This window comes from Carettochelys insculpta, chromosome 17, assembly GCF_033958435.1.
Source record: "Carettochelys insculpta isolate YL-2023 chromosome 17, ASM3395843v1, whole genome shotgun sequence".
Lineage (NCBI taxonomy): Eukaryota > Metazoa > Chordata > Testudines > Carettochelyidae > Carettochelys > Carettochelys insculpta.
Window position 1 is genome coordinate 3,786,090 of NC_134153.1, and position 27,862 is coordinate 3,813,951.

Genomic DNA, 27,862 nt, shown 5'->3' on the forward strand with positions numbered 1-27,862 from the left:
CCCACTAAGACGGGGATGTGACCACTTTGGGGTCCTGCCCCAGCGTTTGAGCCCCCCTGCTCTAGGCTGAGCTTGCCCCCTACTTTTACGCTCTTTTGTTTCTAACCCAGAGAGCTATAGGCAACCTTCCTTCTCCCTCCCCGTCACAGCCACGCAGGGCTGGGCAGCTGCAGGCCCCGAACGAGTTGGAGGGAGAAGGGCGGGAAGATTGGCCATGGGGGTGCTCAGGCAGCTGCGCAGCCACGTAATTGGCCTGATGGTGCATGGTGGGAGCCAGAGGCCCGGCCAGCAGTGCTGTAAAATACCCAGGATGGGGGTCTTCACAAGAGGCCTCTCCCCACGTCCTGGTTACGGCCCTCCGAGCGCTGTCTGCCACAGGCAGTGAGTGGAGGAACCTGCCATGTGACTCCAGTGGGGAGGTGGGGAAGGAGCCTGCCAAGGAAAGGGGCACCTCCCCCCAGCCCCACATCCATCGAATGTTCCTGTGGAGCAGCAGCACTGGGGGGTGGCACCATGTGTAATAACTTGCCCCTCCTGCCTGCAAAGGGGGAGGCTCTTCCTGGGCCCTTCGGTGAGGGCCTCACAGCTCCTCTCCCAGTCTGTAACTCAGCGAGTTCCTCGCTCGTTCTTGCCGCGCTCCCTGAGGTTGCTGGCGCCAGCTGCCCCAGAGCAGGAACCAACCTGTCAAGATGCATCAGGGCTGGGGAGGAACCAGAGCTTTGCTTCCACTGTCCTGCTGCAGATTAGATTTTGTGAAGAAGAAATGTTTTGCAGGCCATGAGCAGCCTCAGAAGAAGCCTGTGGGACGGCAGGGCGGGGGATTGTGCAATATTCTCTGGGAAAGGTGGAGAAAGGGAAGCCAAGAAGGAAATGTCGCTGAGGCCTCAGAGGGAAGACCTCCTTTATGTCCCATGCTGCTCCACAAGGCCGCCCCCAGCGTGGCCTCCTGTAGGGTCCTGGTTAGGTGCCTGCCAGCGAATCTGCCTTCTGCTTCTTTTGTTTCCTTTCCCTTTTCGTTTTCCTGATGCTCTCGGGCTTCTCTGAAACACAGAAACAAGAGCAAGTTGGCTGAGGACCGGGAATGTCTTTGGAACCTGGTGTTACATCTCAGCTCACTGCAGTGCCGAGCTGGTTTGGAAATGGATACTCTCTGTGCAGGGAGAAGATCTTGTGGTTGGAAGAGGAGACAGGGAATCCCACCCTCCATCCGGCCCAGCAGGACTCCTGGGCTTGCCTTCTGTGTCGAACACAGTCTTGCTTTGTGCCCTTGGGCTTGTTACTTAATCACTCTGCTTAGGCCTCAGTTTCCCTGTCTGTGAAATGGGGAGAATACTGTTGTCACGCCCCTCCTTCCCAATTTCAGAGGTGTTACACTGAACTAAGGAAGGATGGTCTGAGCTGGAACTCAGGGTGCAAACTCCTGCTCTGTCCCAGGGGCTCCCCTAGCAAAGTAGCTAGTCCAGGAGGTAGAAAAGGGCCATCTGTCCCTGGAACCCCCAGCTCACAGCTGCGCTGTCTCTTGGCACCCGTGAGAGAGGAGAGAAACAGCAAACGGACACGAAGAGGAGGGGAGCTGATGCACACAAGCAGAACTGGGCCCACCTCTGGGATTTAGGCCCTGCGTCTGGGATTTGGGCACCCAGCCTTTGTGCGTTGGGAATGGGAGGGCTCAGTCCATCCCCATCTCTGCTAGAGAGGGGCCTTTGAGGCCAGCAAGTCCACTGGAGTTGCTCCTGCTGCACCATGGCTATGCCATCAGACCCACACCGCTTGGTGTGTGTGAGACCTAAAGGGGTGGCAGCAGAGGTCCCGGAGGTGACACACACAACTCACCAGGCTGCGGGTGACTTTCTTCCTCTCTCCGGCTGACCCACACCTCTGGGCAGCAGACTAGCTGGGGTTGGGGGCTACAGGTCCGGTGCTCGGGGTGAATTCACCACTGAGCCGAAGGCAAGCTTGTGCTCGCATCTGACAAGGCAGACCCACTGCTGGGCATTTGTTCCCATGGGGTTTCTGAGCCAGGGACTGTGCATATGGTTCCCAGCTCGCCGCCTTTACTCCCGCTTCCTCCAATTGCCTCGCTGGGTGGCTGGTTCTTCCTCCCCTCAATTCCCCACCACCCCTGCGAGGTGTCCCAGCAGGTTTCCTGTAGCCTTGAGCACAGCCCATCCTGCACTGGTCTCCTGTCAGTCCCCAGCATGGGCTCCAGCTGGAGACACTCCCTTGAGCTGTCCAGGCCTGGGAGGGCAGCAAGCTAACCCACTCCTAGTTCCCCGCAAGCAGGGCCTGCAAACCGGAAGCACAGACGGCCTTGCAAAGATCTGATGCCCCGGTCCAGTGTCTCAGCCTGAGAGGTGCATCCGCGGTTGAAACTTCCCCAGCCCCGAGTGGGGAGCTTGGGAGGGTGTCGCAGCACCAGGGGAGACATGGAGACATCATCCCCAGTGGCTCTGAGGCACAGGCTGCTGCTCGTCCACCGAGCAGAGAGAATCATAGACTCACAGAACACTGGAACTGGAAGGAATGTTGAGAGGGCATCGAGTCCAGTCCCCTACCCTCATGGCAGGGCCATCTAGGTCGGGGCGGCCAACCTGGGGCTCTCGAGCTACGTGCAGCTCTTTGAACCATTAAATGTGGCAGCTCCTCAGAGCTGCGTGTTGGGAGTGCCGGACGCCGCTCTGTCCTGCGCCCCAGTGCTTGGTGGGAGAAGCATGTAGCGGCCGTGGCGCAGGCTCCGGTGAGTTCCCGGCATCAAGTCTGAGCACAGGGCTGGGGGTTCCTGGCTCTGCATGAGGGGCGGAAGATTGGGTTGGAGTAGAGAACTGGGGGTGCCTGGCTCTGCAGCAGGACATTGAGCCACATGTTCTATATCAGAGAGGGAGCCCTGTTAGTCTGTATCTTCAAAACCAACATGAAGTCCCGTGGCACCTTATAGACTAACAGATGTTTTAGAGCATTAGCTTTTGTGGGCAAAGACCCATCTGACAAAGTGGGTCTTTCCCCACGAAAGCTTATGCTCCAAAATATCTGTTAGTCTATAAGGTGCCACAGGACATATTATATATGTATTTTTAGATAGATAGATAGATAGATAGCAGAGGTGTATGGGGATAGATAGATAGATAGATAGATTCAGTGTAGATAGATAGATTCAGTGTATATAGATAGATAGATAGATGGCTCTTGCATGCTATGCAAGTGGTTCTTAGTCCCTAACTGGTTGGCCACCCCGATTTAGACCATCCCTGGTAGATGTCTATTTAACCTGCTCTTAAACATTTGCAGTGGTGTAGATTCCACAACCTCCCTAAGCAATTCATTCGAGTGCTCAGCCACCCTGACAGTTAGAAAGTTTTGCCTAACGCCCAACCTAAACCTCCCCAGCTGCAGTTTCAGTTCATTGCTGTTTGTCCTGTCCTCAGGGGTTGCAGAGAATAATTTGTCTCTCTCCTCCTTGTCGCACCCTTTTGGGTCCTTGGAAAGAAAGAGGTCATCCCAGATATTTGATGCCATCTCGACAGCTTGTGCCTTCCAGCGACTAGCCCTTGCCTCTCAGGCAGGGAGGGCCCTAGCTCCTCCAGCATCTTTTGGGTCCATGATAACCCCTTGCACCAGAGGCCTTTCTACAAGATACTGTGGGAGGCCTGGGGAACATGCCAGGCCTGGTGGCTCTGAAGCTACAGCTGCGTTGACCTGCTCCTCTGCAGCATCCTGGATCTTGCGTGCCGATCCAATGAGGGGGGTGGCAACGGGGCCTGGCACTGAGTCAGGATTGCTGGGAGAGGCTCCCTCGGAGCCGCAGTGTGGGCTGCCCCACCTGGATCTGTTTTGCAGCCTGGGAGGGGATACAGAGGGGCGTGTTGGTACAGAGCAGCACATTGTTTTGAAAGGTCAGTGACTAATAAACATGAGGAGGAGGAAGAGGAGAAAGCAGAATTCCCCCCAGATTGATGCCACCTGGCTCCTATTATGCTCCCCGATGCGCCGAGTTTACATCAGATGGTGAGCCAGCGGCAGATCGCTGCTCAGAGGCATCGTTATTAGGGTGGAATATTTATGTGACTGGTTTTATTTCTAATATGAACTGAAAGGTCGAGAAGCAAGAGGAGGAAGAATGCCTTGGTGGTCAGCTTCCAGCTCTCTCTTTACTGCAGCCCCCCAGCAATGCTCCAGCTTTTCCCTGACTTCTTCCACTTGTCCATGGATGGAGCCTTCCTTTGCTGCCTCCCCTCTTTGGCTTTTGTCACATGGTACAAGGCTATTTTCACTCAGCCTGCCCCAGCTGAGAGCCATAAATCGCTCCAACTCAGAGGCCGGGAACTCTGATCTTGTTCCAAGGGTGACAGACCAATGATGCGTGCAACCTCCTCCTGCAGCCAGTTATTAAGCAGATATGTTTTAGAACACTCACAGCCCGGCCAATCGTGTCCAAGAATGACCTCAACTACCTTCTGGTTTCCATTGGGCACAAAGAGCCGCAGCCAGGATTTTAAGCCGAGAATCACCTGCCCTTGTCGGGGGCACTTGAAAGCAGAGGTGTCTGGAGACAGGAGATGACAACCACAGAGGGGTCTAGGTTTCTGCAGCAGTAGTCTATCCTGTAACTGGAGACTCCCCAGGTCAGATAATGGAACTGGACTGGGTAGGACTTAAGGTGCAGGATGGATTTTATGGCCTGGGAAGGAAACATTAGAGCAGTAAAACCCAATTTCACTCGAACTTCCTTGGGTTGCATCTCCTGGTCGGACTCATTTTGCAAGCCACAAACCAAAACTCACCTTTCTAATGCTTGATATTAATTTTGCAAATATGCACATATACAGAGGTTGAATCTCTCTAATCTGGAACTCTCTTGTCTGGCAACATCCATAATCCAGCACGATTTCAGTTAGCTGGACACCCACGTATGCTGGGTGTAGCCAAGTTTCCTGTGGTCCCATAAAGTTTGTTTCCAGACACCAGTCCTGGCTCTCAGTGTTCTGTGCTGTCATTTAGCCGTAATTCACCTCTAAATGTCTTCTAAGAGCCCAGGAAGCCGTGGAAGTGTTGGTAATGTGCTTGACAATACTGACCTCCCATCATACTGCACATTCTGTCGTCCGGCACCGGTCAGGTCCTGAGGGTGCCAGATTAGAGAGGTTCAACCTGCAATACATTGCTGCTCTATCAAGCGTTTTATCCCAGGACCTCAAAGCCTTGCTTCCAAGCAGTACTGGAGTGTGTCTCACACCACCTCTCTGATGGGGAAACGGAGGCAGAGAACGGCATTTCGATTTGTCTGAGGTCACATGAGGCAGAAGCAAAGTCTGGGCTTGAATCCAGGGATTCGGTTGTCAGGCTCCAGCCTCTGCTTCTGCACGCACAATTTGGGCCCCGTGGCTCTGTGCCTTAAACCACATGCCCACCAGCAAGGCAGCTGTGCTGTGTGCAGCCCTTGGCAAGGCCATGGTCTTTACTTTGAGGTTTAGCAAAACGCCCCGAACGCAACAGCCTCTGAGATTTGCAAACGGCTCTAGACTGCAAATGGCAGCTCCCCTTGTCTGGTTTGGCACCCTCCCGCGTTTCACTGCTTTGCGGGAGGCAGGGTGTGTGGCTATGGAAAAAGCTGAGAGTGAAGGGTTGCTACACTCTTATTTGTAGCATTGCTAGCCCATGCCTGCCGCTGTCGGCTTGGGCTCGGTGGCGTGCTTTGCCCAAAGGGAGCCCAGTTCAATCCTTGGCTCTACTGCAGCCTCCCTGTGGGAAGTCTCATCAGTTATAGATGCTCCCTGGCGGGGCTGTTCTGACCTTCTTTGGTTCTCCTCCAAGCCATAGACTCCTGTGTCAATCACATTGCAGCCTCCTGCATGGGTCGCTGTTGGCTACACTGCCAGGAGAACATTCCCCCCTGGCAATGGTAGCAGACGGGACAGATTGTAGGTCCAGCTCTCGAACAGCTTCACCCAGGGACATACTTGTGCAAACACAAAGGGTTATGGACACAGGCCTGAGCAGATTTCAAAGGTGAGAACAAGGCTCGGTGGTCACAGCTAATGTGGGGCAATCAGATTCATTTTTGACAGGTTAGGGACATAAATGAGCTTTGAGCCTGAATTCCCCGTCCTGGACTCTGAATACAAAGGCTAATTCTAATCCCCTCGGTCCGCCTGCTTGGGCATCACCAACTTCCACCCCTCGTTCCTCACCTCCAGGGCAGTACTTCCTCATTCTACACTTCCTGGACTCCTGCAGGGCTGGGCAGGTCACTGCCTCCTCTTTGGCACTCCGGATTACTTCGCGCTTCCTGGTCTCCAGGCCCCACTTCCAGCCGCAGGTTCTCCCCTGGTTGCTGCAGGGGCTCCATTCACTCCAGGGTCCCATCTCGCACAGCTCTGGCCAGAGCGGGAAAGAGAGCAGTGATGTAACAGCAGCATTCTCACCAGCGACTTTTGCCGCCTGCTGACACATTTTGTACGGCCGAGTTGTAGTATGCTTAGACATTCAGATTTATATGCACAAACCCCAGGCAGCCCTGTGCATGTGAAGCCAGCTGGAGGGTGGGGACCGGTGTGGCCAGAACTTGGATGAGAAAGGCTGTTAACCCTGGGGGAATTCCGCACCACTGGACGGGTGCAGAATTCATGGCCCCATAGATGTCTTTGATTCCTGCAGAAAAGCAAAGGGAAGCTGCAAGAGTGGTCACTCTGGGCTCCTGGAGCAGCTGGCAGAGAGCTGTAACTCACTGCTGGGGGAGGCCTTGACAGTCATGCTTGTGTGAGGGAGACCCTTTCCCTCTCTCTTGTGGTTGCAGCATGCTCAACATGGAGGGACAAGCCTGGGGTGTCTAAGGAGTTACCCCGGGGCACGTTCCGTCCTCTGAGGCAGGGCAGAATGGAGCAGCATGCCTGTTTGGGGAATGTTCCCCTTGGTTTTGTGAATTCCCCCAGGAGCAGGGGGCCGACAGAACTGCTGAGCTCCTGAACTAGCTTGTCTGGGGAGGGTTGCCTCCCTGCTCCTGGAAGGCCGGGGTGGCTCCAGGAGAAGCGCCAGGGCTGGCGGGGTAGCCTCCCCACCGCCAGCCCTTCAGCACCACCTGCGACACACTGCCTGGGGGCTTTGGTGGTGGTTTAAAGGGCCTAGGGCTCTAGCCGCTGCTGTTACCACTGTAACAGGAGCCCTTGGCCTTTAGATTCACTGGGCTGGCCCAGTTGCCCTCTCTGACCCACACCCGGCGGTGGGCCTGTGGAGGTGTGTAAAACAGGAGTGAAAGTTGTAATGCTCCTTTGCATGGCCAGAGGGGAGCAAAGGCCCATGTAGGCTTATCAGTGCTGCTGGTGCAGCAGGGATTACAACTGAACTAAATATTTAGACTGACAAAATTTCCTCTCCAGACAGGCCCTTGTCTGGAGGTGGCCAGTAGCCGGTAGACTGGGTGAGCCTGACTCCCTAAGGTCCAACCTCCACTGACTGTTCAGTCGCCTGCGAGGTAACCCTGACCAGATGGCAGCATAAACAAATGCCTCGCCCCTGGAAACGAAGGGTCGCGCCTGGCTACGTTGCCACAGCAGGGTCTCAATGCTCGCAAGGGCTCCATGTTGAGAAGCCTCACGAATGTTGAATTTCCCGAATATGGCAGCCGCGTCCGCCTGGAGCCCGACTGCCGGCGCTACCTGCCTGGACCCAGGGAAGCGGCCGCTTGTGAATGGTTGAATTTGTGGACTGTCAGTTCACGAATGTTGAGGGCCTACGGGGCTCGGGAAGGGGGGATTCTCACCAGTGCTCCCGACTCCCGTTCCCCAGCCAGTGTCTTGTGGTTTAAATAAATTACCAAAATAATTGACCCCCCCCAACTGCACTGCGTTATTTTGACAAATAAAACAGGCAGACTTTTAAAATATGGTTTGCGGGAGCGTGCTGAGGTGGCATGGCCCCTCGCTGATCCCGAGCCGGAAGAACCCCGTCCTGAGCCCTGGTGGGCGGAGCCCCACACCTGCCTGTCATCTAGTTGGAAGCTAGGGGGCGGGACAAGAAGTATAAAAGCTGAGCCCAGGAGTTCCCTTGAGCCCAGCCCCTGGCGGAGCCCGACCCGGACCCCAACCTGCTGCCCGGTGGGGTATGAGGCAAGGAGCAGGGGGAGGTTGGGAGTGGGCCAAGGCCTGCTAAGTCAGTGCATGGTGGTCTGGCTCCCTACTGACCCCAGTGGCAGACCCCTCTGCCGCTGGCAGTGCCCTGGGCCCCGCCCCATCACCCCTAACTGGTGAGTGGTAGGCTCACCCTCTTGCTCTTGCAGGCATGTGCCTGTGTTTGTTGGCCCTCTGCCTGAGCTACGGTCTGGGCCGGTGCTGTGACCCCTTTGCTGCCCTGCCTGGCACAAGGGCTTGGGCCAGTCTGCTTGCCCTGAGCACCAGCCTGAGGCCGGGGACTAGCGCTGGGTAGCGAGGTGGGCTGGTCCCTCACCGATGCGGCAGGGGGAGAATCCTCTCCAAGCCCAACCGGGCTACGGGAAGTTTTACTGTTTTGGTGTCACGTCCCTCCCGCCCCAAGAGTGACGCTGCAGACTGATGCAGACAGGCTACAGTCCGAGGCCTTGGGAAAAGATGCCCTCCCCTTCCCTCCCCTCCTGGTGTGTCTGGGAGACTGAGCCAAAGCTCACTGACGTGCAGGGGGCCTGGCCTTTGGCGTCAGCCCTGCACCAGCCTGTTACCGTCCCTTAGAAGTCCCCGAGCGTAAGCAAGTCTGGCAAAAACATTGCTGTGGACTGTGTGGGTCTATGTGGTGCTGGGGGATCCCAGGCCCGGGGGTAATTGCTCAGGAATCAGCACTGGTGGAGGAAAGCCAGGGGGACCATGGAGAAGAAGCAGCAAGTGCCCAAGACTTACCCTGGCACTCCCGGGTGCTGTGCTGGGCCGTGGTGTTGGACGGGCAGGCGCTGAAGCACTTCCCTTTGTGCAGGTAGAACGTCTCTTTGCATTTCATGCAGAAATCTTTGCTGAAGCAGCTCTCGCAGCTGGGCGACCTGCACTCTGACGGGAGGCAAGGGGCAGGGTAAGTGACGCCGCCCCGTGGCCAGCAAGAAGGCAGCAGAGATGACGGAGCAGGGCCCTTCCCGTCACCTGGGGGTCTCAAAACCCCCTGGGGCTGTTAGATCCCACCCCATTGTAGCGACGCAGGAAGGTGAGGTGGCGTGCCCCAGTCACGCAGCCGAGAACCAATGCTCAGCCTGTGGCGCTAACCACTAGGCAGCGTCAGGCTGGCTGGCGGGCGCTGGTGTTGGGCAGGAGATGAGGAAGCAATCTGGACTCCCGTCTTCGGACCGCCCAGCGCATCGGTTTGTGATCATGTGGGTGGCAGCCGGGGACGGCAGAACAAGAGGGCGCTGAGCACCTGCCATGCTGCCTCCCCCCACTCCCCAGATGGCCAGCGAGGGCTGCAGCCGGTTGGAGTGCTACGTACGTGTGCATCTGTTGACCTCGTGGCCTCGCACCCCAAAGTACCCCGGCGGGCAGGCGTGGACGCACGCCCCGTACTGGCGGATCCCGTCCCTCCAGATGAGCAGGAAGAGGCGCTGCTGGCAGGCGATGCACCCGTTGTCCTCCGAGCACATGACGCAGCCTGTGCAGTTCTCAAACAAGGCGGTGCTCGCTGCAAGAGGAAAGGCAGAGCAGACAGGCCGTGGGCGTCGGCTGGTGCGCTGGCATGAGCGGGGAGCAGGGGAACGGGAAGCCTGGTGCAGCGTGGTCCTTTCTTGTTCTGCCTACGGCCCAGCTCCCAAGGCTGTGCTGACGCTGGCTCTAATTAGCGCTAGTTTCTTAGCGCAGAGGAGCTGAACAATGGCCGGGGCGGGGGGCGCTGCAGAGGAGCTGGTTCTGGTGAAATGCCTGGGTGAACGCTGCAGCCAGGTACCAGACTCAGCAGCCAGGATCCACTGTGCCCATTCCTCCAGCATCTGCCCATCAGGGTGGCGTCAGGGGCCTTTATGGGCCGAGCTTCCCAGACAGGTCTGGGGGTGGGGTTGTTTTACTGGCTGGGTGCAGCCACTTGGAACTGAACATGGGGTCTGGTAGAGAGCTCTTGCCTGCTGGTGAAGCACTGAGTGATGGCTGAGCACACTGCTGGGCCCAGGGACTCCCGAGTCAGCCTGGAGCATGCTGTGTGGGGGCTGGCAGATGGGGTGGGTCCCATGTGCTTGCTGCTGGGGGAACTGACCGGGGGAAGCTCCGAGGGGAGGAGAGAGGCGCCTGGCCTGAGTGAAGCTGGGCACGGGCAGGCCATGTGTTTGCTGGCTCTTGCAACTCATGGCTGGATAAGCCCCAGGCCAGTGATCTGCAACATGGGCTGGGTCAGGTCCTGGGCTCACCGCAGCCAAAGGAGGGCTCCTGTGGGGGCTGGAGGGAAATACCAGGCTGGGTTGGAGCAGGGCTCAGCCGTGCTCTTTCCTGTCACCAGCCATGGCCTGTCCGACTGTGTTGGGAACTCCCTGCAGCAGGCCACGGCGAGGGGAGCAGACCTCCCCCGAGCGCCCCGGAGGCTAAACCCAGGTGCTAGCTCTCCGCTCTGCCTCCCCAGTTCCTGCCCTCCCACGCCTGCTCTCCTCCCCCTGGTCTGTGCCTGTAAGACCCTCAGGCTCCCGTTCCCGGCTCTGCGCCAGGCCACGGTGCCTGCGTTTGCCCCTCCGCTGGTGCCATGGGGCTTCACTGCTGCAGAGGGAACACCAGGGAAAGGCGGTTTCAGTCCCGCAGCCTCCTGCCGTTAAACTCCAGCCAGCGGGCAGGCGCCCCCACCCCCAGCACAGCCAGCTGCCCCCTGCTCCAGCAATGACTGCCAGAGCAGGACAGGTACCCAGCCCCCCTCTCCACCCACTGTTTGGCCGGCATGTGGAGGACTCTGCCAACGCCGTCTGTTATCCTGATGGTGACGCATGTCGGAGAGGCAGCCGTGTTAGTCTGGATCTTCGAGAACAGCAAGAAGTCCTGTGGCACCTTAGAGACTAACAGATATTTTGCCCGCTCAAGCTTATGCTCCAAAATATCTGTTAGTCTCTAAGGTGCCACAAGACTTCTTGTTGTTACCCGGATGGTTAGGAGTAAGGGAAAAGGGATGCTCCCTGGTTTCACACAGGCCGAGCAGTGGGAAGTGACTGGTGGACCTCACCGGTTGGTATGTGAACGAGTGCCCTAGAAGAGTTGGGACCCCTGGGCTCCTGGAATCCATTCATCTGTCCTGATTTCTGTCAATCACTCACCCCTACTTTGTCGTCCCAACATTCCTGTTGGTTTGTCATGGCAGCATTACACCACCGTCTGCACCAGGAGCCCAAGGATCTCAAAGCAAGACCCAGATTTTTAACTAACCCTCAAGCTGCTTCTGTTACTTAAGGGGCAGCGACAGGTCAGTCCCACCCTTCAATTACAGGCCGAGGGTCGAGCACACGCAACTGATGTCAACCAGGGAGCCTCTCGGGATTGCCATCAGAATTCGTTGGAACTGCAGCATTGCCACGTGGCGTCACCAGGCACCAGCTGCTCTGTACACCAAAGGCCTGAGACACACAAGTTAGGTACTTAGCTATCAATTTCCCGATCCCCTCTGCACTCCACGGATACCTGTCCTATGTGAGTACAGCTCCATGAACCTGGGCCTGGCAAAGTTGCCAGGTAGGAATCTGAAGGGAAGATGTTCAGCACATTCCCTGTAGAAAAAGGTGGTAAATACTGAACAAAATTTACAGCATGGGCTGGTCTTTGCAACCCTGGCATAGCCCCTAGGCAGGGCACATACCATTGGAGTACAACCAGTCCTGAGTTTGGTAGGAGTCCTGTTTAGACCCAGGCCCTAATTCGGCAAAGCATTTAAGTGCATACTTCACTTGACACTTCACAGGGACTTAAGCACGTGCTGATGTCCTCAGCTGAATCATGGCTTTAGCAAAGATTGCTGGATTGTCCCCCGGTAAATGCACAGCCTTATCTAATGGTGACCATAATACAGTATCAGAGGGGTAGCCGTGTTAGTCTGTACAGTAAAACCTCAAGTTACGTTCTTGCAACTCCCGCGTAACTCAAATTTTCAGATAAGTCGCAGGGGAGAGGGAACCAGGCTGCAGCCTGGTTTCCAGCTCCCCTAGGCTTGCAGGAGCCAGAAAACTGACGCAGCAGGTCTTTGCCCATGAAAGCTTATGCTCCAAAAAGTCTGTTAGTCTATAAGGTGCCATGGGATTTCTTGTTGTTTTTGCATAACACAGTACATGCAGGAGGCCTCTTTAGCCACTTAAATATCAGCTGCTATTAACATAAGGGCTACGTCTACACGTGAAGCCTACATCGAAATAGCTTATTTCGATGTAGCAACATCAAAATAACGTCTACACGTCCTCCAGGGCTGGCAATGTCGATGTTCAACTTCGACGTTGCACGGCACCACATCGAAATAGGCGCTGCGAGGGAACGTCTACACGCCAAAGTAGCACACATCGAAATAAGGGTGCCAGGCACAGCTGCAGACAGGGTCACAGGGCGGACTCAACAGCAAGCCGCTCCCTTAAAGGGCCCCTCCCAGACACAGTTGCACTAAACAACACAAGATACACAGAGCCTACAACTGGTTGCAGACCCTGTGCCTGCAGCATGGATCCCCAGCTGCCGCAGCAGCAGCCAGAAGCCCTGGGCTAAGGGCTGCTGCCCACGGTGACCATAGAGCCCCGCAGGGGCTGGAGAGAGAGCATCTCTCAACCCCCCAGCTGATGGCCGCCATGGAGGACCCGGCAATTTCGATGTTGCGGGACGCGGATCGTCTACACGGTCCCTACTTCGACGTTGAACGTCGAAGTAGGGCGCTATTCCGATCCCCTCATGAGGTTAGTGACTTCGACGTCTCGCCGCCTAACTTCGAAGTTAGTGCCGCTACTTCGAAGTAGCGTGCACGTGTAGACACAGCTAAGACGTATTAAATCAAGGCTCAGTTAGTGGCTGAAAATATTCCTTGACCAGAAAGAATTAGCCAAGGCCAGCGAATGTCCAAGGGAACTAGGAACATATGGCTCAGCAAACGTTACAAGAAAAGAGACAAAGATCATCTCATTGCCCAATACTCAGTAATATTTGCTTTTCCATAACACCATTCATCCAATGATCTCAAAGCGTCACATGGATTTTAACTAACTCCTCAGCGGACGATGGTATTGCATCCATAGGACACATATGCTGAGATGCTAAACAATATAACTAATCTCATGCCACAAAGCAGAGCCGGGAAAAGAACCCAAGAGTCCTGACTCCTCTCTAAGTTACGTTGCACTGGGAAACAAAAGCCGTAAGTGGTTAAAAAGGAAGGGAATGAGGAGTAACAGGGTGAAAGTGCCCAGAAGTGTTGTTTGCTCTCTCTCTCTCTGAAGCCGTCACCTTTAACCCAGGTGCTGGTTTCTGCCAGGTGAGGTCATTGTCCGAAACAGAAGAGAGGCTGAAACTGCTTTGGGCTGTGTCTACACGTGCCCCAAACTTCGAAATGGCCATGCAAATGGCCATTTCGAAGTTTACTAATGAAGCGCTGAAATGCATATTCAGCGCTTCATTAGCATGCGGGCGGCAGCCGCGCTTCGAAATTGACGCTCCTTGCCGCCGCGCCGCGCGTCCAGACGGGGCTCCTTTTCGAAAGGACGCCGCCTACTTCGAAGTCCCCTTAGTCCCATGAGCTCGGGACTAAGGGGACTTCGAAGTAGGCGGCGTCCTTTCGAAAAGGAGCCCCGTCTGGACGCGCAGCGCGGCGGCAAGGAGAGTCAATTTTGAAGCGCGGCTGCCGCCCGCATGCTAATGAAGCGCTGAATATACATTTCAGTGCTTCATTAGTAAACTTCGAAATGGCCATTTGCATGGCCATTTCGAAGTTTGGGGCACGTGTAGACACAGCCTTGAAAAGAGAAACTGACTATGAAATATGTTATAGAGTCCACCCCAAAGCCTCAGCTGGTGTGATCTGCTGCACTCCGCAGACTCCCAGTTTAAGCATCTGTCACAAGCAGGATGAGTCTGGGGCACACCTGCACCCCCAAACTTTCTTCCCTGTTCCCAGCAGAACATAGACTCATCCTGGAGCAGACTCCAAGAGGGGCTTGGATTTTGCATCACGCCTCGGTCAGCTTTCAGCCCCTCAGCCCAGCCTGCCTCATCAGACTCATCCAGCAGCTAGGGCTGATCTGGAAGCCATCTGCCTCGGTCATCTTGACAGCCCCCTGCCTCTGACTTCGCCGTGCCCCTTTGGCTCATGCAATCAACTGGGAACTCAGGACGGACTGTGCCTCCATGTACCTCACACAGATCCCCAGCTTGCACGCACAAGTTGCTATCTGGCCACCCAGCTGCCTGATTTACATGTGCAAAATGGGAGTGGGGGGTGTCCTTATTTGTGGATACTAGAAAACATGGGCACAAACGGGTGGAAAAAAGTGCAGCCTGGCCAAAATCCATGTGGATACAAATAAACCCAAGTATTCAAGCGCCACTTCCAATCCCGAGCACAGTCTCAGGAACTGGCTGGCATAGCTCAAAAGACCAGCAAGAGCACAATTAAAACGTTAAAAGGGAGGCCCCGTCCAGATACAAAAATGCACACCTACGCTGGCATCTAAAGGCCATGCGCACAATAACGGCCTCCGACTGCGTCCAGCCACGCTGAGCCGCCTTGGCAGCGTTTGCTCAGATAAAGGGCAAGACATTTAACATTTTTAATGAAAACGTATGTTCAGCAGTAACTGCACCAGAAGCGCTGGTGTGCCTCCAAGCAGTGACTCAATCAGCAGTGGAGCTTATTGCATTAAGCTGGGTTTTTCACGGTGCCAAAGCCTAATGAACACTAAACGGACAAAATAAAAATCCCAGGACCTATGAGAACCTGTAGATCAGTGGTGGCCAACCAGTTACAGAGTGAGAGCCACGGAGAGAGTGCAAAGAGACACGTATTAGCTATTTATTTTCATCTATCTCTATAGATATAATATACATCTATAGAGATAGATAAATATGTCATGTGTGGCTTCATGCCCTCCCCCAGAGCCAGGCACCCCCAGCTTCCTGCTCTAACCCCATCCCCCTTCCCTCCCCCAGAGCCAGGCACCCCCAGACTCCTGCTCTAACCCCATCCCCCTTCCCTCCACCAGAGCCAGGCACCCCCAGACTCCTGCTCTAACCCAATCCCCCTTCCCTCCCCCAGAGCCAGGCACCCCCAGTCCTTCACTCAGACTCGATGCTGGCAACTCACCGGAGTTACCGCCACATGCTTCTCCCACCAAGTGCTGGGGTGCGTGCACAGAGCCGGGGTGAACACTCCCAGCACACGGCTCCGAGCAGAAGCTGCATTTAATTGCTCAAAGAGCAACATGCAGCTCATGAGCCACAGGTCGGCCACCCTGCTATAGACTGATACATTTGCAGCTTGATCCCAAACCTGTTGGGACTCTCCCCATCCTCTTCAAAGAGGTTTGGCTCAGCCCCTCAATTCTCTGTGCACTCTCCTTGCACCCCACGCTTGAATTGCACTACAGTCGCAGGCGTTTGCAAACAGTTACTGCACAGAAAGGTGCAACAGGCTGTACGGAACACACATATCGTTTTTTACCGCGTAAAGACCCATCAAAAGGCCACTAGCGTGTTTTAAAACGGTATCTGTTCTTAAACAAATTGGAGCTGGTTGCCTGGCCTGCAGCTCTGATGCGTCTCAGCAAAATAGAGTTTAAAGCCAATTAAATAAACTGGGAAAGTCGTGTTAAGAGACCACGCGAGGGACCAGTGAAAAGGGGGCGCTTCTCCCAGGGCCTGGGAAGTTATTTGACAAGACTCTCAGAGAAGATTAAGCCACAAAACTCGACCAGTTAAGAGACCAAGAGCTGGGCCCTGAACGCCCTGTGCACCGGCAGGGCACTGCTGGCTTCTGAGGAGCTGCTCCCGATTTACCAGGCTAATTAGGCTCCTTTTCCCCCATAAAACAAGTCTGAAGGGCACATGTGTCATCAATGGGGGGTTTTCAGGCTGCCAAGACGTTGCTCTGCCTGCTAGTTTCCCCAGTCAGAGGTGGGACCGAACTGCTACACTGGTTACATCGGCGTGCTGCCTGGGATTTTACTCACGCAGCACCCGACACTGCACAATGGGCAGCCTGTGTGAGTGGTTCAGCCCATGCACGAAGGCAGGGCGCCGGAGTACCCCCACAGGCCTCCTCGGGGAGGCTGCTGCTCTGTGGGACCAGTCTGTGGTGCCCGAACCCGGTGGGCTGCTGGGAAAGCTGGGAGGTGGCTGCTACCGCAGGTACTGCGTCCCCCAATGGCAGCGTTCCCTGTAAGCCGAGCACTTGAGCAGCTGCCCAGGAGAGATTCAGGAGCCACCCAGCAAATTAGCAGAGCACCCACGCCTGGCTGCATAGTGGTGGTGCATGTCCTCATACATCTCAGTGCATATAACAAATTTTATTCTGCCCCAGCTGGAAAAGTCAGGGTTAACCCTGCCCAAGGGTGGGTCTCCGATGCAGGTGCTCCAGCGATCTGTAACGTTGGTCACAGCACATCCCAGTTAAGGGAGAAAGGAATCCTCCTGCCGTGCTGGAACCAGAGCCATGTCTCACAGGAGTTGCACACTCCCCCTGAGTCTGGCAGTTTGAACCTATTACCATTATCCTCTATGACACAGATTTCCACAGCCGCTGGCATTCACAGCTGGGGTGCAGACCCCACTGCCCTGTCGCTCCAGGACAGTAATGTGTGATCTGGTCACTGCCCCCAAGAACTTACAGTCGACAAGCTGCAGCCCCCAGGGGCTTCCAGCTCCAGCCTCACCACCCCACCCGTGCGCAACAGCCAGCCACCCACAGCCAGCCGGCGTTCCTGAGCTGCTCCTCATTTCCTGTGCAGTAGCAGGTTCAGAATCGCACCACAGGCATCTGCGCCAGAGCAATTACTGCAGCCCACGTGCTTCCTGTCATCAGTCCGTCTTTGCAGGGGGCCGCATCCAAACCACAGGGCAATGCCTGGCGAGGCTCCCACTGACGGAGGATCGGGCCCTTCGCGCGGAGTCCCTGGCAGGAGGGGAACAGGGCAAGCCCAGTAACTCCAACTGAAGCAAGAAGGGGCACTCACCAGTGGGCAGGGCAGCTGGAAAGCGAGAGCAGGATGGGGCCCGGTGGGTTACGTCTTTCGTTAATTATATTCTTTACAGCAGTGGTTCCCAATACCGTCAGGGAGCCACCGACCCCAGGTTATAGCTGGGGGACCATAGAACCACAAGGGAGGACCCAGCCCACGCCCCAAAGAAGTTATGAGTGAAGTAGCCTGGCCTGGCAACATAGCTGGTGGGCATGTGCATCTTAATGCAGGTGGTGCCCGGCTGCCGCTCCTCTAAGAGCTGCTGGCCCCTTCCAAGGAGACACATCTGCTGTCAGGCACGTTACCAGTGGCCATGGCAAGGCAGCAGCTCTAAGAGGCCCCCTTAGAAAGATTCTAATTCCAGCCAGCACGGGGCGCGGGGCTGAGCCTGGACTGTGCTGGCTGGGGCTGGGGGCTCTGGGACAGGAGTGCAGAAAGTGGGGGGCAGGCCCCCTCATGGGGGGAGTGAAGTTTCGTAAGGGGGACACTGCACAATCAGCGGCCGGGTCTCAGGCTCACCCATCTCATGAGAAATGCTGGAATCTGTTTCTGCTTGTCTGTCTATGCGTTCACGTTTCTAGACGAATTAAGAAAGTTTTTACTTTCTACAGACTTGTTTTCTTACACGTGCCAAAAGTTTTATTTCATGTGAGCACAACCGACATTTCTGCCACCACCGAGGAGACCGCTGCACCCACACAGGGCGACAGTTGCTGAAAGCAGACCACTGGCCAGGGCAGTGAGCTGGAGGTTTTTAAGTCCCAGCTTGACAAAGTCCTGGCTGGGATGATTTAGTTGGGGTTGATCCTGCTTTGGGCAGGGGGCTGGACTGGATGACCTCCTGAGATCCCTTGCAGCCCTTCAGAGAGACCCCTCTGATTCTATGACAGAAGGGCACCGACAGCTGCCGCTCTGTGAGGGAAGGTGCTCACTGAGACGAGAAGGGGAAATGCTTACGTTCTGCAGCTAAAACCTCAGCTGCTGCCTCCAGTCCAGACCACACCGGGCCCTGCCAGGGAGGGGAGCAGCCCACCAGAGCTCCCTTGGAGGGGTAGGACCCTGGTGCCGTGCTCCAGCTGATGGCCCAGAGCAGCATCTCTCCTGGTTCCTGTGTTTGCTTCCAATCCGGGACAGGCCTCACCCTGCCTTCAGATCCCAGCTCAAACTGGCACCCGCTGTGCTGGGAGGAGGCTCGTTTGTGGCCACAAGGATTCAATACGGCTTGACTTTCCCCTCCAGTTAATAATGCACCTTGGACCCATTAAGTTGTTATGGTCAACATTACATATTTGCTAGATGCCTGCAACATTTGTGTTTCTGGCTGCAGCTGGAGGGACTTCACTGAAATGCCGAAGGATTTATGAGTGTCTCTTGCTCTTTTAGGGCTTTATGACTTTTTTTTCCTTTGCATTCTCTTTTGCCCATTTATTTGGGAGATGGGAGCAGAGCGGCTGAAAGGAGTTTGGCATTCCCAGCCTAGCTGGGGAAGGCAAGGGCTGAAGCAGGCTCCGTCCACACTGCGAATCGAGGGCGCGTGCTGGAATGCTGGAAACCGGGAGAGGAACCAGCAGTTGTCTTGGTCCATCCAATTAGTCTCCCTGACAAGGGCAGGGATGGCTTAGTGTGAGTTCTCCCCGAGTGTTGCAGAGCTAAGGAGATGGTTGTCCTGTGAACTACTCGAATGGAGAAGGAGCACAGAAGGAGATGCATGGATAGGCAAAGCCCTGGCTGGGCTGATCTGATGGTCTGGTCCTGCCTTGGGCAGGGGGCTGGACTTGATGGCTTTTTAGGTCTCTTTCAGCTCTATTGTTCTACGATTCTATGATAGGAGAGCTGAGCTGAGCCAAGCCAAACGGAGCCAGGCCAGCACAGAGGGAGCTCTCTGCGTGGCGTAACCTCTTCCCTCTCTTAGGATTGTATAACAGCAAAGGCAGCAAGAGTCTGGTGGTTGATAAAGCCCAAATAAAGCATCTCCCAGTGGTACAGACTGGGGCTACCACAGCCATGGATACAAGAAGGTGCCCGCTGGGCTGTGCCACCCCAAGGCTCGTGCCCTGCTCATGTACACACGCTTGCACTGTCACTCACTGGGCTAGCTCAAGTATAAAGGCAGTGTCGCAGCAGCACGGGGAGGAGAGCGGAGGCAGCGCTGCATACAGAGAGACCAGAACCTGCTGGGTCTGTGCGCAGCCCTGATTGGCCGTACCACTACCCGCCCTGCTGCGCTGGTGTGGCGGGAGTGACGGGGTGGGAGGGGTTAGCTGAGGCCTAGCCGGAGAGAAATCAGTACAATTCATGAAAACTTCATAATCAGAATGATTCTAGCTGCGCTCCAGGTGTAAGGGACGGGGCTTTCAGTAATGGCCCCCAGACCCCCGCGAACCCTCTGCTTTTGGGGCACCAGCACATTCTGCTTGGCAAGTTCAGCCCTGCCCCTTAAAGTCATGGGAAGGTCAAGAAACCATTGGTTTTGGTGCTGCTCCTGGAGTCATTTCAGTGGGGTCACTCTTGACCTACACCAGATTCCTGCTTCAGGGCCTACAGGCTCCAAACTGGTGGGAAGGCTGTGGAGGTGGGAGACGTTTTGCAGGGGGCTTCCTCGCAGCCTGGAGGGGGAGCCCCGTCTATGTCAGCCTGCAGGATCGGGCCTGTTTCGTGGTCCTCCGCAGGCAAAGGTATGGGTGTCACACACCAGGCGGCGTTGCATCCAAACCAGCTGAGCCAAGCAGCGGGCGTGCACAGATTTGGAAGAGGGACGAGGATGGATCAGCAAACTCAGGTCCAGCAGAGCACAGGAGAACGGAGTGAGCTGCACAAGAGAGAACTGTCCCTTCCAAGCCCCGTGGCGGGAGAGGGATCCCCGCACCAGCCCTGAGCCTGTTCCTTCTAACTTTCTCCATCTACGGACAGAGTAAATTTTGTTGTGCCCCAAGACTTCTGGGGATGTGCACCACCAGTAGAAACAATTGCTCCTGGCTGGGGGCACTCTGCTAATCAGCTGAGCAGCACCTGAATCTCTGCGGGGCTCCGCTCACAGAGAACGCTGGCGCCGGCCTCTTGCGTGATAATCACCCACATGAAGATGAGAAGAAGCCTTAGAACTAGAAAATCCCAACACGAGAAATGGGAGCGGCTCTGTGGAGGGCGGCAGACTGGCAGGGAGGATGGCAAACAAATAACTGCCTCCAAACAGAGCAATTGTGATTAGAACGGTTGTTTGAAGCATTGATTTTATGCTGTGCGCCTCTGGGCTCCCTCGTACAGGGCAGGAAGTTGGAAGTGCTTTAACCAAAAATGTCAGGGTGCTTATTAGAGGTGGTCTCAATCCAACCTGCCAGACACAAGTGCTCCTGAGCTGTGCGTGGAATTTGCAAGTCCCAATACGACTGCTCCTGGGGTGGAATAAATTTTGTTATGTGCATTAAGTTGGGTGTAGATGTGCAGGGCCAGACCGCATTCCCTCAGAAGCAGTGACGATGGACCTTGAAACCGCCACAGACATGCTGTATGAGCTCTTTGGAAGAATATGGGACACCAAGGAAATACCACGAGACTGGAAACGTGGACATATAATTAAAATACCCAAGAAAGGAAGTTTGAATGAATGCAGAAACTGGAGAGGTATCACTCTGCTGTCTATTCCGGGGAAAGTCTTTAACAGGATCCCGTTGGAGAGAATGAAAGCAGAGATTGACAAGCTGTTGAGGGATGAACAAGCTGGTTTTCGGAGCAAGAGATCACGTGTAGACCAGATAATGACCTTGAGGATCATCATAGAACAGTCATTGGAATGGAACTCCCCACTGTATGTAACTGTCATTGACCTTGAACAGGCCTTTGATAGCATAGACAGAAATATACTGTGGAGACTGTTGCAGTATCATGGCATTCCCCAGAAGATCATTAATCTCATTCGAGCCAATTATGAACCTCCACTTTCTAGGTTGTGCATAATGGCACTCTGACGGAATCTTTCGCTGTCCGAACAGGTGTGAGACAGGGATGTCTACTCTCACCATTCCTTTTCCTTACAGTTATGGATTGGATTATGCTAAAAACAACAAGCGGACACCAGAGAGGTATTCGGTGGATCTTCTCTCATCAATCAGAGGGTATCGATTTTGCTGATGACATTGCTCTCCTGGCACATCGGCATGAGCATATGGACAGCAAAGTTGCAGCACTGGGTAGCGCTGCCTCAAAGGCAGGCCTGAAAATCAGTAGATGTAAAACTAGAACAATGAGGGTCAACCACTAAACAAGACAACATCCCTTTAGGGGGAGAGACCCTCGAAGACGTCGAACAATTTACTTATCTTGGCAGTGTTGTGAATAAAGATGGTGGCGCCGACCTAGACATCAAACCCAGGACTGGCAAAGCCACAGCAGCATTTCAAACTCTGTGGCCAGTATGGAGATCGCACAACACCTCTGCCGAAACAAAGGTGAGAATCTTCAGTTCAAATGTAAAAGTCCGTCCTGCTGTGTGCCTGTGAGTCACGGCGCACCGCAAAGTCCTCAACACGCAAACTGCAGGCGTTTCTGAAGAGATGCCTGAGGTACCTATTACAAATAAGATGGCAAGACAAAGTCACGAACGAACATCTGTGGACACGAACAGGCCAGGAGCCAGTGGGGATCCAAATAAAAAGGAGGAAATGGGGATGGCTGGGACATACTTTGAGGAAACCCCCATCCAGCACTGTTCGATGTGCCCTAAAATGGAATCCTCAGGGGAAACGCAGCCGAGGAAGACCCCGAATAACATGGAGGAGATCTACGGTCACGGAAGCACAAGAACTGGGACATTCATGGGGCCAGATGGAAGCCATTGCCCAAGATAGAACCAGGTGGAGGAGACTTGTGGATGACCTGTGCCCCACTTGGGGTTCATGGGTTTAACTGAACTAACTAGATGTGCGCCACCAACAGGAAAACACACTGCCCGCTGGGGACGCTCTGCGAATCTGCTGGGCAGCACCTGTCTTTCTCCTGGGCAGCCGTGCAAGCACTCAGCTTACAGAAAACGCTGCTCTAGACCCCAGATCCCTCAAGCCTTGGAGTGCATGAAGTCTGGGTTCAGGTCCACATTTTGCAGCGGGGCCATAGCCCATTGGTGATGATGCTGGTGCTTGGAGAAGGCGGCAGGGGAGAAGCCCAAGGTAGTAGTTATGCACTGAGATCTTTGGTTGGATTGACTTGGAGATGATGAGCATGTTCGGGATTCTGGCTCCAATCCAGCACATGCTTCAGTGAGGCTGCCCACATGCTTAAAGCTAGGCAGGCGTGTGTGTGTCTTGCTGGAGCAGGGCCCTGTTAGGTCCATGAGCTGGCTGAGAGAGCACAGAGACGTTTCACATGGCTAACGTGCCAATTCAAACAAGCCTCTTCTCTCTCAGTCAGGTCTCATTCAGCTCTTGTCAGCTGGGGCTGGCCCATTCCCACAGGCTCCACGTTAACATCCAGCAGCCAGGTCACACCACGCGCCTCTCCTGCTCTGCTCTGTGCTGCTGGGGAACTGTCCAGCAAAAGAGCCCCTAAGGGAGAACAGGAAGGATCTCAGTGACTCTGTCCAGCTGAGGGATTCATGGACACAACTAAAAATGTAAGAACATAAAAATGGTCACACTGGGTCAGACTAAAGGCCCATCTGCCAGTGTCAGAGGTTGTGAACACAGCAGGTAATCAAAGCGATCCCTCTCCCGTCATCCATTTCCAGCATTGACAAACAAAGGCCAGGGACCCCATTCCTACCCAGCCTGGCTAACAGCCATTGATGGACCTCACCTCCATGAATTACCTAGTTCTTTTTTGAACCCTGTTAAAGTCTGTTAAAATGAGCAAGAACCACACGCCACTGACTACTCACTTCCCAACACATAAAGAGCCCAGAGGGAGGGCTGGAAAGGAAGCCCCGTTCAGCCACCGTCAGAGCAGTGAAGTTCAGGAACGGCCTTCCAAGAGCAGCAGAGGAGGCAAAAACCTACCAGGCTTCATGCCTGAGCTGGTGGGATGAGACCACCGACAACCACGGGTGGCAGATACCCCCATGCCTGGAGCTGGGACAGTAAATGGGGAGGGTTCGGAGCTATGACTGTGGATTCTTTCACTGGGTCTTACCCACGTGCTCAGGGTGTAACTCATCACCACCTGTGGGGTCAGGAAGGGATTTTCTCTGGGTCAGGTTGGCAGAGGAACTGGGTGGGGTTTTTCTCGTTTTTTTTTTCTCCTTTTTCTAGCCCAGTGTGTCTTAAGAACTCGCAGAGGTGCAGTGAGTGTTTAGAAAAATGATTAAAAATGTTACAGTCGATAACCATGTTATGATGATAGCAGTACTGGAAAATACTGCAACATAATTTTTTTTCTACATCTGGTGAGATCAGTAGCAGTCGGGCAACACAGCAGGGTTGGCAAACATTGGGCTAGCCTCCCCTCTCCTCTCCTTTCGTTCTCCTATGCATACAGTGGCATAGTAACTAGCAACACTGTGCGGCATATGATAAGGGGCTGGAGCACACGACCTATGAGGAGAGGCTGAGGGATTTGGGCTTGTTTAGTTTACAGAAAAGAAGACTGAGGGGTGATTTAATAGCAGCCTTCAACTTCCTGAAGTGGGGCTCTAAAGAGGATGGAGAGAGGCTGTTCTCAGTGGTGTCAGATGGCAGAACAAGGAGCAATGGTCTGAAGTTACAGAAGGAGAGGAGTAGGTCGGATATTAGGAAAAACTACTTCACCAGGAGGGTGGGGAAGCACTGGAATGTGTTGCCTAGAGAGGTGGTGGAATCTCCATCCCTGGAGGTTTTTAAGTCCCGGCTTGACAAGGTCCTGGCTGGGATGACTTAGTTGGGGTTGATCCTGCTTTGGGCAGGGGGCTGGACCAGATGACCTCCTGAGGTCCCTCCCAGCCCTAGGATTCTATGATACTCTGCCAGCGTGGCGGCTACGTTGTCAGTCCGCTGCTTGATGTCAGCAGATGCACATGTGGCGTGTTCATAGGCATTCTGCATAAAAAATATTATTGTTTGCTGTTCCCTGGCCTCAAAGAGTTTAAGAAACACTGCTCTATGGCAGGGGACATGGGTCATTTGCAGGTTCCCAGTAGCATAAATGGTGGATTCTCTGTTACTTGAAGTCTTTAAACCATGAACCGCGCACATCAGTAACACAGCCAGAAGAGAGTGGTCTGTTGTGGAAGTGGGTGCGGAAGGTTCCACGGCCTGCAATGTGCAGCAGGTCAGACTAGATGATCATGAAGGTCCCTCTTGGCCTTAAAGACCAGGGGACACAACCTGGGGTGTGTGGGTAAAGCCCACTCCAAACCCAGCTGAGCTCAATGGCTGTCTTTTCCCCTGACCACAGTGCTGGAGGTTGAGAGTTATGGCCTCATGGAAAGCGAGGGATGGACAGGTACTTCCTTCGCTACACCTTTTTGCCAAAGGATTTCTGTCCTGACCTTCGGTAGCCCTGATGCTCCAGCCTTGGGCAGCTGGGCCTCAGGATCCTTTTATGGCTTGGTTTGTGCCACCCCCAATCATTTCTACGGGTCGCTGTGACGCATCCTATGGCGCACTTGAACCTGAAGAAGGAACGTACCTGAGACACGTGGCTGCTTGGAGTTGAGCTATCAATAGCCAATGTCTCTTCAAGGAGGAAGTGGATAGCATGGGCATAGAATTTTCCTTGTCCCCCAGGGCATTCCTTTTGGAGTACACCCCAAACACCCTTTACCGGACCTCTGTACAGCTACTGGCTGGAGCTACTGTTCTCTGATGGATTGGTGAAAGTTTAAATCTACAGCGTGGACAACAACTGAGAACTGTTTGGAAGCCAAATCCGTGAAACCCTGAGCAATCACAGGCATCTGAATCATCAGTGATTGTTGTAAAATATTTCTTTCCCTCCAAAACGTTATGTGGTCTCAGGTCTTTCCAAAGTTAGCTGGAGCCAGATCGTGTGGGTTTGCTAAATCACAATTCTGATCTCGCTTATAATGGCTTGGCATTGATGTAACTCCAGTCACATCCGGAGAGTAAGTCCTGATTTACCCCCGTGTAAGTGAAATTTGAATCAGACACAGAGGAGGGGAGGTGACTCGCCTATAGCCAGGCAGAACCCAGCAGTCTGGACTCCTTTTGGCACTACAAAAACACCCCTCCCACAAGCACAGACAATGACCCAGATTCAAACCTAAGCTATGCTAGTGCACATTGCAAGTTTCTTCAGAAAAAGTAAGAAGATCACTCCCGAGTAATAGTAGCTCCACTTGATTAAAGTGGATTCTCTTTATGGGCTGGCTTCTCACAAGCCCCGTAACACTTCACGTGCAAGCCCAGGGACAGGCTTGTCGGCCTCTCAGCTGCTCGCAGAGGAAAAGTTTGGCATCTGGTTTGTCTCTGGCACCAGACGCTATCTGGCTTTCTGAACATGCCTCATGCAACACCAGCCGCAGGATGAAAAAACAGCAGAGCAGACTCCAGGATTGCTCTCCGCTTGCACCAGATGAGAGCGGTAAGTGGCAGTGACTGCACGCTGCAGCAAAAGCCTGGGCCTCCCAGTGTTTCTGCCCTGAGCATATGGCCTCCATGAGCAGTGACCTCGAGTGGTTGGTTACGTGGCCTAGGGGCCATTTGTCTTAGCAACGTGGTTGTGCTCGGCCGTTGTGCGATATTTTAAATATGCACCAACCCCATTTGTTTATCTACACAATGGAGTCAGTGGGCCATGTCCTCAGCTGATGTAAATCAGCACAACCCCACTGGCTTCCATGGAACCTTGTGGATTTACACCCGCTGAGGATCTAGTCCAAGGTATCGACTCTGCAGAACATCGAGGACATTGGCACCTGTCTCGAGCCCAGTTGTCACGGGCCAGGGATATATTTTGCACAGCACATAATAAACCTCTGCCTGTCAACTCCCCACCTCTTACAGACGAGAGAGAGAAAACTGATTCCACTCCCATATGAGACAGCTGAGTGGCCCTTTTCCCATTCACCCTGGCCGCTCGGCCAGCAGAGTCTGATTCCAAAGGTGAGTTACTCAGGGCACGGAGTGAGATTGAAAAACAGATGCAGCCCTGACGGCTGCAGGAGTCACACTGATCTGCCTGACAGCCCATCGGCGTGGGCAAGGCGCTGCCTGTCCTGCTTCAAGCCAGAGGCAATGTGCTCTTCGCCCAGTGCTGGGCATTGGCTCGGACAATACATAAGCGCAAGACATCACAGCTGTACAGGACAGGCACAAAGGAGCCGGCACACGAGGCTGCTCCTCACCCATCTGCTGCACAGAGACCTGCAGCACGAACGGTCTCGGTGAGCAAGTCTGTTCTTTCACGGGGGATCTACCTGTACGAACAGCTAGAAAGAGCAAAACCAGAACCTCCAGACAGCTGGCTGCTCGTGGTCCCCAAAGCCAGGCTGGGACCATCTGCCTTTCCCAAGGAACCCAGCAAACTCAGACTGGAGGCGTTCACCAAAGTAGCACTTCCCTCCACGAGCCACAGTTAGCCCTGGGGTAATTGCAGACCAGAGTGTTTCTTCAGGAGCCCTGGCTCAGACCCCTCACCCCCACCCAAACAGAACTGGTGTGGCCAGTGTTCTGCACGCAGGAACTCAGGGCTTGGCGTGGCACAGCCTCTCCCTGTGCACCCTTCGCAGGAATCGTTTCCCTACTTGTGCCTTTTTGGTAAAAAAGAGGAGCCGGTACTCAGTATCAGCAAGTACCAGCACAATGAAAAGTACCCATAGCAGGTATCCAACCACCATGAAAGCCAGCCAGTTCTGTGTGGTCTCTAACCCCTTGCTCTGCCCTCCTATGTCATGCACAAGCTTTCCAAGGCACAGGCAGCGACCCTCTTCCAAACCACCCCGCTGATAATAGCGTGTTGCAATATACTGAGCGCTCGTATGGTGCTTTGCCTCTTCCATGCACTTCTACGTGCCCTGGCTGAGCTGGGACACGCTCCCCACCCTGTGCAGATGAGAGTGAGCTAAAGGAGGGGGGCTCCATTGGAAGGGATCGAACAGCAACCTGTGCATCCACTGGTGTGGATTAGCCCTGGCCCCTCATTTTGCATTGGTCCGTGCCCTGTCCCCTCTAAGTTAACCATCTGGCTCAGGTCCAGCTACAGTTAAAACCCCCTCTTCATGCCTCCTTTATCCTGCAGCAATAAAATTGCCGGCCAGTTTGTTTTGCCCCACCAGCCAATTCCCCCAGTTGCTCAGGTTCTCTCTGAGCCCAGTTCCCATCCCCGTCTACCCTGCAGAGCCCAGCTCTGCCTGTTGCTGCTGAGCTGGAAAGGCGAACGGCAGCGCATACAGTACCTTGTATCTTCCTCCTGTTCTGGGTGAGCACTTCCATGGAGTTGATGAATAACAGCAACATGAAAAGTCTCCACTGCATCTGGGCAGGAATAATTTAGGGCAGTGAAGGAATCAGATCATCCAGGCGGCCGGCGTGCCTGCTGACGGCTATGGACGGACCAAGGGCAGCAGAGGGAGAGAAAGGGGCTGTGGGAAAAGGATCACTCACAGCATCCTACCAGTGCTCAAGCAGTTATGCAGCAAAGCTTTTAAGGTGGCGTGAGAGGAGCATCGGAGACCCAGGCAGTCCACAGTCCGCTGCTGAGATCATGGTGCCACAGAAGTGATGTCCCGGCCAGAAGCTCTTCCCTTATATGCAGATCTCAACCCTCACACCCCTCCGAAAAATCCCACAACAAATGGACTTGCAAACAAATTGGCTGGCATTTCTCACTCTGAAA

At 54.4% G+C, this 27,862-nt stretch overlaps 1 protein-coding gene across 1 annotated transcript; it reads right to left on the bottom strand.

The window, feature by feature from the left end:
• Nucleotides 1–960: 960 nt before the first annotated feature.
• Nucleotides 961–27,501, bottom strand: RSPO4 (R-spondin 4). The gene is made up of 5 exons (XM_075011993.1): nucleotides 27,423–27,501; nucleotides 9,433–9,621; nucleotides 8,859–9,002; nucleotides 6,186–6,371; nucleotides 961–1,040 (listed from the first exon to the last, which is right to left on the bottom strand). Exons 1-5 carry the CDS (start codon nucleotides 27,499–27,501, stop codon nucleotides 961–963), a joined length of 678 nt encoding a protein of 225 aa, XP_074868094.1.
• Between the last annotated feature and the right edge of the window lie 361 nt (nucleotides 27,502–27,862).

Excerpts from the sequence above, each read along its gene's own strand:
- RSPO4 (XM_075011993.1), bottom strand. The coding sequence starts at position 27,501 with ATGCAGTGGAGACTTTTCATGTTGCTGTTATTCATCAACTCCATGGAA. Across the intron at positions 9,622-27,422 it reads GAACAGGAGGAAGATACAAG|CGAGCACCGCCTTGTTTGAG; the intron begins GTACTGTATGCG and ends TTCCTCTTGCAG. Across the intron at positions 6,372-8,858 it reads CAGCACCCGGGAGTGCCAGG|AGCTGTGCGAGATGGGACCC; the intron begins GTAAGTCTTGGG and ends CGCTCTGGCCAG.